General features: G+C 46.3%; 1 protein-coding gene across 1 annotated transcript in view; it reads left to right on the top strand.

Annotated features, from left to right (window-relative positions):
- Positions 1–1,337: 1,337 nt before the first annotated feature.
- Positions 1,338–19,882, top strand: part of LOC311583610 (uncharacterized protein C4orf51 homolog) — a 53,899-nt gene continuing 35,354 nt past the window's right edge. Inside the window, exon 1 of the mRNA XM_084757364.1 lies at positions 1,338–1,690. Coding sequence (XP_084613490.1) covers positions 1,458–1,690 — 233 coding nt within the window. The 5' untranslated portion in view covers positions 1,338–1,457. The remainder of the gene's footprint in view (positions 1,691–19,882) is intronic.

The following is a 19,882-nucleotide window of genomic DNA, read 5'->3' on the forward strand; positions in this document are numbered from 1 at the left end:
CAACTTGGCACAAGCTAGAGTCATACAATTGTTGGTGGGTGTCCTGTGTGGGTTTTGTGTGTCAACTTGGCACAAGCTAGAGTCATCAGAGAGATGGGAACCTCTAGTGAGAAAATGCCTCCATGAGATCAGATGTAGGGCATTATCTCAATGAGTGATCAATGGGGGGGTGGGGAAGCCCAGTTCATTGGGGGTGGTGCCATCCCTCGGCTGGTAGCCCTGAGTTCTATAAGCGAGGAGCAGTCTGAGCAAGCCGTGTGGAGCAAGCCAGTAAGCAGCGTTATCCACGGCCTCTGCATCAGTTCCTGTCTCCAGGTTCCTGCCCTGTTTGAGTTCCTGTCCTGACTTCCTTCAGTGATGAAATATGACATGGAAGTATAAGCCAAAAAAAAAAAAAAACCCTTTGCTCCCCAACCTGCTTTTTTGGTCATGGTGTTTCATGAAAGCAACAGGAACCCTGACTAAGAGTGGCCCTGGAGAAGTGTGGCTAGGCAAACATTAACCAAGGACAGAGCAATTAAGCAGGAAGGAATCCTGAACCATGTGCTGAATTATCTGATTTCTCAGCCTCGGAGTTCACCGTGATATAGCCATTTCCTTGAGTTGTTGTTGTTGTTGTTTCCCCAGAGAGGATTTCTCTGTGTATCCTTGCTTGTCCTGGACTCACTTTGTAGACCAGGCTGGCCTCGAACTCACAGCGATCCGCCTGCCTCTGCCTCCCGAGTGCTGGGATTAAAGGTGTGCACCTGTGAGCCTGCTTTATTGCCTTGATTCTTATCCCTGACAATTCTTTACAGCATTCAGGCCTTGGCTTTGTTTGTTTGTTTGTTGCTGTTGTTTTTGTTTTTCAGGCCTTGGCTTTTTAACAGTTACCCCCAAGACTGATAATATCAGAATCTGGGGTTGTATCCTTGTTATTTTAACAGGCCAGAATGTCCGTCCTGTCACCCAGCCAGCGGGAATACCACTGCTCTGTAATACACAGAAACTGTCGAGTCACCTGCTATTGACATTACAAGCAGCTAATGCTGTTTTCTAGGCTCTCGGAGCCCAGGTTTTCAGGGGCCATTTTTCACCCCCGGCTCCTACCGCCTAAGCTGCCATCTTTAGGATGTAGCTCATTATTTGTGTCAGTACCCATAGGCAAATAATTCTGCCCAGTGCCTTCTTGCCATAATTACGAAGCAGTATATTTCTCAGATCAACAGCTCAAAGTTTTACAACTTAGAAATTAGTGAAAAAAAAATCTGTGTGCTTAGAGTGGAGGTTTTATTTGTGGAATTTTGTGACCTGTTGCCTGGTAACTGTACCTAAGGCTGCTAAGCTTCTCTTTGTGAGCTGTGAGGCTTCAGAAGCCTGGTCATCCAGTCAATAGCTTCCTTCAACCAGAAGGAAGCGAGCACTTCGCTATGGCCAGGGCTTGAAAGGCTGTTGCTCGCAGCAGCCCGCCCATAGCCATGGCGCATTATTTTTACTTGGCCCCAGAAATTCTGCTTCCCTTCAGCCCTCTCCCGTCTAAAGAGTTCGAGCTGATCAGATGCAAGGCCCGAGACCTGTGGCAAGACGAGTCGAGGTGGTCTGCGGCTTCAGTGACAACATACTCGGGCAGTTACCACAAAAAGCAACTGGACGAGGCCACCTGCATGCGGCTGGCCCAGAGAGTAGGCCAGCCGCAGTTCGCATACAAACAGTAAGATTCCTTTGCGAGGTGCGCCAGGATATGTAGCTATCAAGGGACACGTGCTGTTAGAAATTGGTTACCGTCCAGCTGGGAGACTTCAGACTCCTTGGCTTCCCCGCTTGCCCGTGTAAATGTCACTTAACCAGCTCAAGTTATGACTCCAACCCCAATTGGTATATAACAACCTATTTGTGGAAGATATTAATATGAGTGTCTGACCAAGATGGATATTTTTATTTTGTGGGCTTGTTTATTATTACATTGTGTATGTTTGTGTGTGTGTGTGTGTGTGTGTGTGTGTGTGTGTGTGTGTGTGTGTGTGTGTAATCAAACTCTGGTCACCACGCCCACAGTCAAGTTAATTCCAATTCAATTCCACAACTACAGCTGTAATCCCTCAGCTCAGGGGAAGGAGGTCTCATCAGCAGGTCCTGGAGAGGAGGGTTTGACATAGTAGGACCTTCTGGAAAGATCCAAGCTTCCCCCATGGTGGGGGTTGGGAAAAACACACCACCTGGGCAAATGGAACCGCCTGCCTGAACACCAGAAGGCTACCGATAGCTCAGTGCACATGAAAGGAAAGTGTAAGTCAGGACTCCGGAAAACTCCAGGGCTCATTATAAAATCTGTCTGTTTGGGTGTTATTTAGTAAATATCCAAATTCTGGAAACTTCTTTGAAAATACGTGGGATTATAGGCTCCAATTCCTCATGCAGGAATACACCATGTACGGCTCTGATACGTAATATTTCCAGGGCTGGAGAGATGGTTTAGTGTTAGGAGCACTGGCCGCTCTTGCAGAGAACTAGAGTTCAGTTCCCAGTGCCCGTGTGGGGTGGCTCACAAGTACCCGAAACCCCACCTCCAGGAGATAGGACGGCTTTGGCCTTTGTAGGCACTCATATGCTTTTTTGTCTCTGTCTCTGTCTGTCTCTGTCTCTGTCTCTCTTTCTCAATAAAGTTATAAACAAATGCATTAGTCACTTCACCTTCCAGGTCTTTCCAAGTCATGAAAATCAAGCGTATTCTCTTTGTAATAGCTCTCGTACTTGTGGCCCCCTCGGCCTGCTCTGGAGACATAGGACATGTGGTAAAAATGCACACAGAAGCTCTGGATTTGTTTCTCACTGTGTGATTCATCCAAAGTCAGGGAGCCCAGGACATTGGAAACTACAAAGGGGCACGTGCTTGTGAAGTGCACCTGGGTGCCTTGGGAACCTCAGACACGTAAATATACCTGTCGCCCAGCTGCTGGTCTACCAGACGCTAGGGAGCATCAATGAGAGCAAGGAGCAAACTGAGTTCGATTGCGAAGTGCTGACTGCATGCTGCGTCATTTTTTGTTTTTAGCCCTTTTTCTTTACTAATTTTAATCCAGAGGAGAAAGGTCTTCTAAAGTTCCAAGCAAAAGCTGTTTGATTAAAACTTGTGTGAGGCTGTAGGCAGCCATGTTCTTCTTATTCTGCTCTATGTAAGGCCATCCGCTTACAGATTCCGCAGCTGTGGATGCAACAGCGCGGAAAGAGGGACTGGCTAGTGGCAAAGCACACATAGCAGAGCAAAACCAGAAGTGTTCATTTTAAACATGCTAAGCCAGGAAAATACCGACCTACGTAGACCACAATGCTTTTCACTCACATTATTTATTCTTTATTTACAATGACATCCTGGACCACACACCATGTGTTTTTACCCTTAATTGTCAACTTGCCACAGTTTACTGTCATCTGGCAGGAGAAAATACCGAGGTCAGCTTGTGGGCATGCGTGTGAGGAGTTGCTATAGCCGTACAACGAGTTAAGGAAAAACAATGCACTATTCACGCTGTGAAAAGCTGTGGAGAGGTCTCAGATCCACATTTCTAAGCTAAAGAAGTATAAAGTTACGTATTGTATGTTGCAAACATGCATCTTCCAAAAAGCAAACGCGCACCGTATATAGATCGGTGTTTCCAGAGGACGGGCAAGAGTTAAACAGATGACACACGCTGATGTTTTAGGTCGGTGAACTTTTGTGTAACGCCATAATGGTGAACACAAGACATTAGATATTTGTCAAGACGCATAGCGCTTCATAGCATAAAGAGTAAAGTTTATGCAAATTAAGAAATCCTTTAGGAGTTTGAGGAAGCTAAGAATAGAATAAAGACATTAAAGGACCTGAATATATTATAGCTCTATGGGGTGAGCTCACTGGGCATGTGATTAGGACCGGTCCCTGTGACTTTGGAAGTGGTGAGGGTTGTAAAGATCCTTTTGTAACTGCTACACTGCTTCCCACGGGGTTTGGGCCACAAGTCTGAAGCCATTTTATGTGTAAGCTAGAATTCAACAACCCAGTAAGTGGGTGGCAGGAGGCAAGATTTTTGTTTTTTGTTTTTTAAACTGGGATGGTGCATAATTGATAAGGAGTAGAGTGTAGAAATGACTTCTGTAGAAATGATCAAAGTCAGACACACACTTAGCGTGGTACACTTCGAGATAATGATATGTAGAAATAGTTATATGTGGGTGTCTATACACAGGTGAGTGTATATTTTCTTGTTCTTTTTGGTTTTGGTTTTTCGAGACAGGGTTTCTCTGTGTAGCCTTGGCTGTCCTGGACTCACATTGTAGACCAGGCTGGCCTCAAACTCAACAGGGATCCACCTGCCTCTGCCTCCCGAGTGCAGAGACTAAAGGTATGCACCACCACCACCCAGCATATTTCCTTATTCTTTGGAAGAGAAAGACTACTCAGTCTGTGCCAGTGTAGACCTTTACGCAAAAAGGCCTTGAAGTGATGCTTCACAACGACAGGCCTATCAGGTGCCCTGTTATGTTTTCTCCAGTACAAAGGAATCACAGTTACTTAGAGAAATACTGATTCTCAGGCCCAACCAGGTGGTAGACAGTAGGCACAGAGCAGGCAGTGCCAGCTAATGTTAAAAGGTGGAGAAGTGAAGTGACCATGGTGAGGAAAATGAAACGTCCACATGGAATATATTGAGGAAAGCTGGAAGATACTGAGGAAAAATAAACAACTACTACTGCAGTATAACCCAAAGTAACAAACAAATGTCCATGAGTCTATACCCAAATAAGTGATGGAATACGTGCCTCAGCGGGGAAAGGACAGATTCCCACGAGGAATCATGTCACATTATCTGTGTGCTGCTCTCTAAGGACGTGAGGGTGACTCACTACTCCTTAGGTGTGAGATGTGGATAATGACTTTTCCCTAGTGCATATGGGAAATGAAAAGAGAAACTTTACAAAGAGGAAGCCTGGCAAACGTAATCTCATTATCTGGAACCAGCTAACCAAGGCTAATGTCAACAAAGCCACGCCACACTGTGATCTGTGTTCGTGCTATGATGTGCTATGAGGCTGCAGTCAACATGTGTGTTCTTCGTTCCCAGAATGCATTGCCTGGTGATTGCGAAGAGAACATGTCCAATCCAAGGGCATCTCACAAATCAACTATCCAACAATTCTCGCTATTGTCAAGGTCGTGATGAACGAAGAGTCTAAGAAACTGCCATTGTCATGACAGACGTGAGGGGACATGGCTATTGAACACAATGACTTTTCCTAAATCAGACCCTGAAACAGAGACGGGACAGTAAGGAAACTTTAGGAAACATGAGTAAGATAGAGATGCCAGCCAATCATGTGTCAATATGAGCTCATTAACATTACAAGTAGACTACATGGACATACATGAGGACAGTAGCTAGATGTGGGGTACATGGCCCCTCACTGTGTTATCTTTCTTTGCTAATCTAAAAGTATTCTAATGCTGAGTGTGGTACAAGTGTAATCAAATCCTAGCACTGAGGAGGCTGAGGCTGAGGCTATCCTGGGCTACATATCAGTTTAAAGCCAACCTGGATTAGGTAGCAACAACTAACTAAATAAATACATACATAAAATGTGTTCTAAAATTACCTTTAAAAATGTGATGTTCTGAGCTGGGTGTGGTGGTGCACGCCTTTAATCCCAGCACTTGGGAGGCAGAGGCAGGCAGATTTCTGTGAATTTGAGGACAGCCTGGTTTACAAAGTGAATCCAGGACAGTTAAGGCTACAAAGAGAAACTCTGTCTTGAAAAACCAAACCAAACCAAACCAAAAACCAAACCCCACCCAAAAAATATATAGATGAAAGGAAACAAAAGACAAGTGAATTGGAGACTAAGCTTCACTTGCAGCTTGTATGATAATTAGTGAGGAATATCCAAGTGTCAACAACAAAATAAATGAAAAGCTCCTGACAATAAGAGAACGTAAGATGGTGGTCATAGGCCAGTGCAAATAGCCCGTACGCCGCAGTTGCTTCTGTAGTTGCTTTTCTGTATCTGAACAGGGAGGCTGATACTGAATTTTAAAGTGTAACACCACTTATGTTAGCAGCTCCCTAAAAATGAAAATTGTGAGTAAAAAACAAAACAAAAAATTCACAATTATGTACAAGACCCAAGTAAGGAAAACTAAAATTCTGATGCAAGACATCATAGTATAACTAAATGAAGATATTCCTTGTTAAGAAGACTTAATAGCGTCAAAATGTTCTTCCCAACTCAATATGTGTCCCAGTTTGTTTCCTGGTCCTGTGGTAAAATGCCCTGACCAAAGAAGCATAGAAGAGAAATGGCTCACAAGTCCACGTTACTGTCCATCACTATGGGAAAGTCCAGGCAGGAGGAACTTGAAGCAGCCAGTCACACCGCAGTTGAGAGCAAAGAAAGACTAGAGCCATGCTTGCTTGTTAGTTAATACTCAGTCTTTACATCGGCACAGTCCAGGATCCGCAGGCCTGGGGAGTGGTAACGCCTGTGGTGGACACAGCTTGGCTAATGAAGACAACACCCCCACAGCCATGCCCGTGAGTCAAGCTGATTTAGACAGCCACCCATTAACACACTGTTCCAGATGACTCTAGATTATGTCACATTGACAAAATCAACCATCAAATGTGTGAGTTCAGTATAACCCTGATTTAAAGCCCCAGCAAGTTATTTTGTGAGCACCCAAAAACTGAACCCAGCGTTTATACAGAGAGGCAAAACAGCAAGAACAAACAACACATATTGTAGAGGAATAGGTCAGAGGACTAACTCTATCTGTCTGCAAGAGGTAGAAGGACCAGACAAATAGATGCTTGGGACAGAGCAGAGTTCAGAAATAAATGCACATAATTTGTTAATCTTTGGCAAAAAAAAAAAGCAAAGATATCATTTCAAAGAATGTTAGAACAAGTGGGCTCCTATGTGTGTGGTGCAGGGGATCTAGACACAGACAAAAAACTAACACAGCATGGACAGTGCTCTAAATGTAAAAGGCAAAACCATTAACCTTCCAGGATATTAAAGCCGTGAGATTTGGAGGGCACAAAACCAAATAATTGGTAAAATTAGACTTTGTTAAAACATTTTAAACTCTTTGCTTTGTTTTTTGAGATTATGATATAGTTACATCATTTCTCCCTTTCCTTTCTACCCTCTGAACCCTCCCATATACCCCCAAATGCCCCTCCTTGTGCTTTTTCAAGTCCATGACCTTTTTTATTAGTTGTTTTACACACATGCACACACACACACACACACACACACACTCCTTAAATACCTTCATACAACCTGTTCAATATATATGTCTACATACATACACACATGCGTACACATGTGTGTGTGTGTGTGTGTGTGTGTGTGTGTGTGTGTGTGTGTGTGTGTACATATGTTTTCAGGGCTGACCACTTGGCATTGGATAACTCATCAGTGTGCTCTTCCCTGGCAGACTGTTTCTCTCACTCTCAGCATTCCTGTTGCCCTGGCAGACTGTTTCTCCCACTCTCGGCATCCCTGTTGCCCTGGCAGACTGTTTCTCCCACTCTCAGCATCCCTGTTGCCTGTAGTTCTTTGTGTGGGGCTCAGGCATCCTGGCTTCTGCCCTGACCTCCCTCCTCTGGCTCAGATCAGCGTGTCTACTGCTCTTGTTCAGCGCACAGCCTGCCATCTTGTTGCTGAGACTTTACGGTGTGGCTTCTGACATTTAGACAGCAAACTCCCTGTTAACTCTGGTTCTTGTAATCTTGCTGCCCTCTCCTCTTGAGCCTTCGGTGAGGGAGTTGTAGATGCAGCCATTGAGACAGGGCTGCACAGTTCTGCATCTTGACCTTGCTGTGGGGTGAGGGCTACACTCATCTGAGGATACAAGGACTGATATTTACAGTGTAGTTACGGCTTATGATGATGTAGTAAAATGGTGGTTGTAGGTTTTCCTCCAAGACCCATGACTTCGCTGGCCCTGAGATGTTGGCTAGGTTTCCAGTACCAGGCATGATTTGCCCTTTGTTCAGTGGAGCTTAAGTCCAATTACAGAGCTGTTGGTTGCCACCAAGGTGTGCATGCCACCGTTGCATCCTTGACGTTATTGTGCCATGGTCATTCTTGTTCATTAAAAATTTAAAACTGTTTGAAGAGCACATGACAAGAGAATGAGAAAACAAGCCAGAAACAGGAAGAAAACATTTGAAAAAGATCTATGCTGGTAGGTCTTCTGACTGATATATCCAAAATTTAGAAAGAACTCTTAAAGTATTCTTTAAGACTAAACTATTCAATTTAAAAATGCACCAAAGACTAACAGATATCTCCTCAAATAAGATACATGGTAAATATGAATGTGAATTACACGCTTCATTTCTTTCTTTTTTTCTTGCATGTCTGCTTTATAAAGAAAAAAAAAAAAGTAAAGGTTTTCTGACAATTAGCATCATCCTGGAAAACATTCAGGATATTTTGGTTGTAGAAAACACATTTTGAGTTTTATTTTCTTAATTTAAAGGCTTGTGCATATATAATCAAAATCAATGTGAAGAAATATTAGATATGTAATTAAAACTCAGATATAAGTGAGTAAGCATAGACTATGCCTTATTTTCCTTTTTTTCTTTTGATACGTACGTATGTATATTTGTTTTTTATCCTTTTATTTTATTACACATGTATAAAACAAACTACATACAGCATTTCTATGTTATCAAGGAAATATAATTAAAATGAAAATGAAATTCCACTACACACCTCTTAGAGCGACCAATACCTGGCCTGGAGAAACGGCTCAAGTTAATAGCACTTGGTGTGTAATCAGGAGACTCAGAGTTCCAATACCAGAACCCACGTAGCAAACTGTATGTATGTATGTATACATGTATGTATGTATGTAGGAATGTACCTATGGATGTCTGCATGTTTCTGAGGCAGGTGGAGATAGGGGGATCTCTGAGGTTTGCTGACTTCTAGCCCAGCTGAGAAAGTGCAGGGCCTAGGGTCAGGGAGAGAGCCTGCCTCAAAGAAATAAGTAGAGAGAGATAGAATAGAAAACACAGCACCCTCTCGTGGCGCTAGTGTGCACAAACAGGCATGAGCAGTCACTCCCACACACTCATAATCATTAAAATCCAATAATGATGGTGAGATCATGGAGCAGCTGGAATTCTCATTCTCAAAAATGCAAAACAGCACAACTCCCTGGAAGACGATCTGGCAATTACTGCAAAACCAAACTATATTTTCATTGTAGCATTTAGCAATTGTACTCTTTGGCATTAATCCAAAGGAACTGGAAATGTTTGTCCATTTGAAAAAACACATACACATTATTTATGATAGCTTTATTCATAACCACCAGAACTTGGAAGGAACTAAGTCATTATTTTCACTGGTCAGTGGGTAAACTGATAAGTGAAGAAATTTATACATATTATTAACTGAAAAAAAACTGAAAAGGCTATGTACTCTGTATGGCTAACTAAATGGTGTTTGGAAGAGACCAAAAATAAAAAATAAAAAAATCCGTGAGGGCAGTAAACAGATCAGTGATGTCAGCTGGTTGGTTGGAAAGGAATTGGATAAAGATTTGGAGCACAAAGGCTATTTTAGGACAGTGAAGATATTATATGGGACTCTATTATGAAGGATGCAAGCACTGTACAGTTGACCAAAGTCATGGACTGTTCACACCCCCTATGGACTTTAGGTAACTCCCAAGTGTCAGCTCTAACAAATGTGTGGCTCTGGAGAGGAATCTGGGTCACTGAGGAAATGGTGCATGTGCTAGCGAGCAGCTGCCTCAGCTTCTCCCCTAGTGCTGTGGTGGTGAAACGCTCTCACTGGGGGAACTTGAGAGAGGAGGGTTTGCTCTGTCAGGTGGCAGCCCGCCATCGTGCACTCACAGCCAGTAAGCAGAGAAGATTAAATCCATGCTGGTGCTCACTTCCCATTCTCCATTTATCCAGCTTAGGATCCCAGCCAAGGAATGGTGCCCCCCACAGTGGGCAGGTCATCCCCAGTCAATATAATTAAGATTACCCCTCTCCCTGTCCCCCACACATCCAGAGGCCCCTCTTCCAAGTAACTGTAGATTCCATAAAGTTGATGGTCAACAGTAGCCATCACAGGGGTTATATGGGAAATCTGCACGCACCATCCTTTCTTACTGTGAGCCTGAGGGTGTGCTTTCTTTCTTTTTTTCTTTTTTTTTTAAAGATTTTATTTATTATTTATACAGTACTCATACCAGAAGAGGGCCCAGATTGCATTATAGATGGTTATGGAGCACCATGTGGTTGCTGGGAATTGAACAGACAGTGTTTGGAAGAACAGACAGTGTCCTTAACCTCTGAGCCAACTCTCCAGCCCAGAGGGTGTGCTTTCTTAAAAAGCAAAGTCTTAAACAAACAAACAAACAAACAAACACTGGAATCAAGAGTAAGAAGTGGGGAAAAAGACCTCCCACCCTCCCATCACTCCTGTCAGCTTCCACTCACTCCTGCCCATTCCTGCTCACCCGCATCACTTCTCTTACTCTCACCCACACCTGCCACTCACACACACCCATCACTCCACACACACCTACCATTCACACACACCCATCACTCCACACACACCTACCATTCACACACACCCATCACTCCACACACACCTACCATTCACAAACACTCATCACTCCACACACACCTACCATTCACACACACTCATCACTCCACACACACCTACCATTCACACACACACCCATCACTCCACACACACCTACCATTCCCAAACACCCATCACTCTACACACACCTACCACTCACACACACTCATCACTCCACACACACCTACCACTCACACATACCCATCACTCTACACATAGCAACCATTCACAAACACACACACCCATCACTCCACACACACCAACCATTCACACACACTCATCACTCCACACACACCTACCACTCACACACACACACCCATCACTCCACACACACCTACCATTCACAAACACTCATCACTCCACACACACCTACCATTCACACACACTCATCACTCCACACACACCTACCATTCACACACACACCCATCACTCCACACACACCTACCATTCCCAAACACCCATCACTCTACACACACCTACCACTCACACACACTCATCACTCCACACACACCTACCACTCACACATACCCATCACTCTACACATAGCAACCATTCACAAACACACACACCCATCACTCCACACACACCAACCATTCACACACACTCATCACTCCACACACACCTACCACTCACACACACACACACCCATCACTCCACACACACCTACCATTCACAAACACTCATCACTCCACACACACCTACCATTCACACACACTCATCACTCCACACACACCTACCATTCACACACACACCCATCACTCCACACACACCTACCATTCACACACACTCATCACTCCACACACACCTACCATTCACACACACCCATCACTCCAAACACACCTACCACTCACACATACCCATCACTCCACACATAGCAAACATTCACAAACACACACACCCATCACTCTACACACACCTACCACTCACACACACTCATCACTCCACACACACCTACCATTCACACACACACCCATCACTCCACACACAACAACCATTCACACACACTCATCACTCCACACACACCTACCATTCACACACACAGCCATCACTCCACACACACCTACCACTCACACACACACCCATCACTCCATCACACACCTACTATTCACACACACACACACACATCACTCCATCACACACCTACCATTCACACACACACACACCCATCACTCCACACACACCTACCATTCACACACACACACACCCATCACTCCACACACACCTACCATTCACACACACACCCATCACTCCATCACACACCTACTATTCACACACACACACACCCATCACTCCCACCCACACCTACCACGCACACACACACCCATCACTCCAACACACACCTACTATTCACACACACACACCCATATCACTCCATCACACACCTACCATTCACACACACACACCCATCACTCCACACACACCTACCATTCACACACACACACTCATCACTCCACACACATCTACCACTCATACACACACCCATCACTCCATCACACACCTACTATTCACACACACACCCATCATTCCACACACACCCATCACTCCACACACACCTACTATTCACACACACACACACACCCATCACTCCACACACATCTACCACTCACACACACACACCCCATCACTTCACACACACCTACGACTCACACACACACACACCCATCACTCCACACACACCTACCATTCACACTCACACCCATCACTCCGCACACACCTACCATTCACACACACACACACACACCCATCACTCCACACACACCTACTATTCATACACACACACACACATAACTCCACACACATCTACCATTCACACACACACCCATCACTCCACACACACCTACCACTCACACACCCTTCACTCCACACACACCTACCATTCACACACACACACACACCCATCACTCCACACACAACTACCATTCACACACACACCCATCACTCCATCACACACCTACTATTCACACACACACACCCATCACTCCATCACACACCTACCATTCACACACACACCCATCACTCCATCACACACCTACTATTCACACACACACACCCATCACTCCATCACACACCTACCATTCACACACACACACACCCATCACTCCACACACACCTACCATTCACACACACACACACCCATCACTCCACACACACCTACCATTCACACACACACCCATCACTCCATCACACACCTACTATTCACACACACACCCATCACTCCACACACACCCATCACCCCACAAACACCTACTATTCACACACACACACACCCATCACTCCACACACATCTACCAGTCACACACACACCCATCACTCCACACATACCTACCACTCACACACACACCCATCACTCCACACACACCTACCATTCACACACACACCCATCACTCCACACACACCAACCATTCACACACACTCATCACTCCAGATACAACTACCATTCACACACACACCCATCACTCCACACACACCTACCATTCACACACACACCCATCACTCCACACACATCTACCATCACTCCATCACACAACTACCATTCACACACACACCCATCACTCCATCACACACCTACTATTCACACACACACACCCATCACCCCACAAACACCTACTATTCACACACACACACACACCCATCACTCCACACACATCTACCAGTCACACACACACCCACCACTCCACACATACCTACCACTCACACACACACCCATCACTCCACACACACCTACCATTCACACACACACACATCACTCCACACACACCAACCATTCACACACACTCATCACTCCACACACACCAACCATTCACACACACTCATCACTCCATACACACCTACCATTCACACACACACCCATCACTCCACACACACCTACCACTCACACACACACACAACCATCACTTCACACACACCTACCACTCACACACACACACCCCCATCACTTCACACACACCTACCACTCACACACACAATCCATCACTCAACACACACCTACTATTCACACACACACACACACCCATCACTCCACAGACTTCTACTATTCACACACACACACACACACACACACACACACACCCATCACTCCACACACACCTACCATTCACACACACACCCATCACTCCACACACACCAACCATTCACACACACTCATCACTCCACACACACCTACCATTCACACACACACCCATCACTCCACACACACCTACCATTCACACACACACCCATCACTCCACACACACCTACCATTCACACACACACCCATCACTCCACACACACCAACCATTCACACACACTCATCACTCCACACACACCAACCATTCACACACACTCATCACTCCATACACACCTACCATTCACACACACACCCATCACTCCACACACACCTACCACTCACACACACACACACCCATCACTTCACACACACCTACCACTCACACACACACAGACTCATCACTCCACACACACCTACCATTCACACAAACACCTACCATTCACACACCCACCCACCACACACACACCTACACACACATCACTCCACACACCTACTATTCACACACACACACCCATCACTCCACACACACCTACCATTCACACACACACCCATTACTACAAACACATCTACCATTCACACACACAAACACCCATCACTCCACACACACCTACTATTCACACACACACACAACCATCACTCCACAGACATCAACCATTCACACACACACCCATCACTCCACACACACCTACCACTCACACACACACCCATCACTCCACACACACCTACTATTCACACACACACCCATCACTCCACACACACCCATCACTCCACACACACCTACTATTCACACACACCCATCACTCCACACACACCTACCATTCACCACACACCCATCACTACACACACACATACTAATCACACACACCCATCACTCCACACACACCTACTATTCACACACACCCATCACTCCACACACACCTACTATTCATACACACACACCCATCACTACACACACACCTACCATTCACACACACACACACCCATCACTCCACACACATCTACTATTCACACACACACCCATCACTCCACACACACCTACCATTCACACACACACCCATCACTCCACACACACCTACTATTCACACACACACCCATCACTCCACACGCACCTACCATTCACACACACACACACACAACCATCACTCCACACACATCTACTATTCACACACACACCCATCACTCCACACACACCTACCATTCACACACACACACCCATCACTCCACACACACCTACTATTCACACACACACACACACATAACTCCACACACATCTACCATTCACACACACACCCATCACTCCACACACACCTACCACTCACACACCCTTCACTCCACACACACCTACCATTCACACACACACACACACCCATCACTCCACACACAACTACCATTCACACACACACCCATCACTCCATCACACACCTACTATTCACACACACACACCCATCACTCCATCACACACCTACCATTCACACACACACCCATCACTCCATCACACACCTACTATTCACACACACACACCCATCACTCCATCACACACCTACCATTCACACACACACACACCCATCACTCCACACACACCTACCATTCACACACACACCCATCACTCCATCACACACCTACTATTCACACACACACCCATCACCCCACAAACACCTACTATTCACACACACACACACCCATCACTCCACACACATCTACCATTCACACACACACCCATCACTCCACACATACCTACCACTCACACACACACCCATCACTCCACACACACCTACCATTCACACACACACCCATCACTCCACACACACCAACCATTCACACACACTCCTCACTCCAGATACACCTACCATTCACACACACACCCATCACTCCACACACACCTACCATTCACACACACACCCATCACTCCACACACACCTACCACTCACACACACAATCCATCACTCCACACACACCTACTATTCACACACACACACACACACCCATCACTCCACACTCACCTACCATTCACACACACACCCATCACTCCACACACACCTACCATTCACACACACACCCATCACTTCATACACACCTACCATTCACACACACACACACCCATCACTCCACACACATCTACTATTCACACACACACACACACACACACACACACACACACACACACACACACCCATCACTCCACACACACCTACCATTCACACACACACCCATCACTCCACACACACCAACCATTCACACACACTCATCACTCCACACACACCTACCATTCACACACACACCCATCACTCCACACACACCTACCATTCACACACACACCCATCACTCCACACACACCCATCACTCCACAAACACCCATCACTCCACACACACCTACTATTCACACACACACCCATCACTCCACACACACCTACCATTCACACACACACACACCCATCACTGCACACACACCTACCATTCACACACACACCCATCACTCCACACACACCTACCACTCACACACACACACACCCATCACTTCACACACACCTACCACTCACACACACACACACTCATCACTCCACACACACCTACCATTCACACAAACACCTACCATTCACACACCCACCCACCACACACACACCTACACACACATCACTCCACACACCTACTATTCACACACACACACCCATCACTCCACACACACCTACCATTCACACACACACCCATTACTACAAACACATCTACCATTCACACACACAAACACCCATCACTCCACACACACCTACTATTCACACACACACACAAAAATCACTCCACAGACATCAACCATTCACACACACACCCATCACTCCACACACACCTACCACTCACACACACACCGATCACTCCACACACACCTACTATTCATACCACACCCATCACTCACACACACACCCATCACTCCACACACACCTACTATTCACACACACACCCATCACTCCACACACACCCATCACTCCACACACACCTACTATTCACACACACCCATCACTCCACACACACCTACCACTCACACATACACCCATCACTCCAAACACACCTACTATTCACACACACACCCATCACTCACATACACACCCATCACTCCACACACACCTCCCATTCACACACACACACACACCCATCACTCCACACACTTCTACTATTCACACACACACCCATCACTTCACACACACCTACTATTCACACACACTCCCATCACTCCACACACACCCATCACTCCACACACACCTACTATTCACACACACCCATCAATCCACACACACCTACCATTCACACACACACACCCATCACTCCACACACACCTACCATTCACACACACCATCACTCCACACACACCTATCATTCACACACACACACACCCTTCACTCCACACAACCTACTATTCACACACACACACACACACACACCCATCACTCCACACACATCTACCATTCACAAACACACCCATCACTCCACACACACCTACCATTCACACACACACCCTTTACTCCACACACACCTACCATTCACACACACACCCATCAATCCACACACCTACCATTCTTACACACACACAGCCACCACTCCACACACACCTACCATTCACACACACACACACCCATCACTCCACACACATCTACTATTCACACACACACCCATCACTCCACACACACCTACCATTCACACACACACCCATCACTCCACACACACCAGCCATTCACACACACTCATCACTCCACACACACCTACCATTCACACACACACCCATCACTCCACACACACCTACCATTCACACACACACCCATCACTCCACACACATCTACCACTCACACGCACACACACCCATCACTTCACACACACCTACCACTCACACACACACCCCCATCACTCCACACACCTACTATTCACACACACACACACAACCATCACTCCACACACACCTACCATTCACACACACACCCATCACTCCACACATACCTACCATTCACACACACACCCATCACTCCACACACACCTACCATTCACACACACACACCCATCACTCAACACACACCTACTATTCACACACACACACACAACCAGCACTCCACACACACCTACCATTCACACACACACCCATCACTCCACACACACCAACCATTCACACACACTCATCACTCCACACACACCAACCATTCACACACACTCATCACTCCACACAGACCTACCATTCACACACACACCCATCACTTCACACACACCTACCACTCACACACACACACACTCCTCACTCCACACACACCTACCATTCACACACACACCAACCATTCACACACACACACACCACTCACACACACACACACACATCACTCCACACACCTACTATTCACACACACACACCCATCACTCCACACACACCTACCATTCACACACACACCCATCACTCCAAACACATCTACCATTCACACACACACACCCATCACTCCACACACACCTACTATTCACACACACACACAACCATCACTCCACACACATCAACCATTCACACACACCCATCACTCCACACACACCTACTATTGACACACACACCCATCACTCCACACCCACCAACCATTCACACACACTCATCACTCCAGATACACCTACCATTCACACACACACCCATCACTCCACAGACACCTACCATTCACACACACACCCATCACTCCACACACATCTACCATTCACACACACACACACCCATCACTTCACACACCTACCACTCACACAAACAACCCATCACTCCACACACACCTACTATTCACACACACACACACCCATCACTCCACACACACCTACCATTCACACCCACACCCATCACGTCACACACACCTACCATTCACACACACCCATCACTTCACACACACCTACCACTCACACACACACACCCATCACTCCACACACATCTACTATTCACACACACACCCATCACTTCACACACACCTACTATTCACACACACTCCCATCACTCCACACACACCCATCAGTCCACACACACCTACTATTCACACACACCCATCAATCCACACACACCTACCATTCACACACACACACACCCATCACTCCACACACACCTACCCTTCACACACCCCATCACTCCACACACACCTACCATCCACACACACACACACCCATCACTCCACACAACCTACTATTCACACACACACACACACACACCCATCACTCCACACACATCTACCATTCACAAACACACCCATCACTCCACACACACCTACTATTCACACACACACCCATCACTCCATACACACCTACCATTCACACAAACACCCATCAATACACACATACCATTCTTACACACACACACACCCCATCACTCCACACACACCTACCATTCACACACACACACACCCATCACTCCACCCACATCTACTATTCACACACACACCCATCACTCCACACACACCTACCATTCACACACACACCCATCACTCCACACACACCAACCATTCACACACACCCATCACTTCACACACACCTACCACTCACACACACACACCTATCACTCCACACACATCTACTATTCACACACACACCCATCACTTCACACACACCTACTATTCACACACACTCCCATCACTCCACACACACCCATCAGTCCACACACACCTACTATTCACACACACCCATCATCAACACACACCTACCATTCACACACACACACACCCATCACTCCACACACACCTACCCTTCACACACCCCATCACTCCACACACACCTACCATCCAAACACACACACACCCATCACTCCACACAACCTACTATTCACACACACACACACACCCATCACTCCACACACATCTACCATTCACAAACACACCCATCACTCCACACACACCTACTATTGACACACACACCCATCACTCCATACACACCTACCATTCACACAAACACCCATCAATACACACATACCATTCTTACACACACACACACCCATCACTCCACACACACCTACCATTCACACACACACACACCCATCACTCCACACACATCTACTATTCACACACACACCCATCACTCCACACACACCTACCATTCACACACACACCCATCACTCCACACATACCTACCACTCACACACACACCCATCACTCCACACACACCTACCATTCACACACACACCCATCACTCCACACACACCAACCATTCACACACACCCATCAC

The sequence above is a fragment of the Acomys minous genome (assembly GCF_964271855.1).
Source record: "Acomys minous genome assembly, chromosome: 14".
Classification (NCBI taxonomy): domain Eukaryota; kingdom Metazoa; phylum Chordata; class Mammalia; order Rodentia; family Muridae; genus Acomys; species Acomys minous.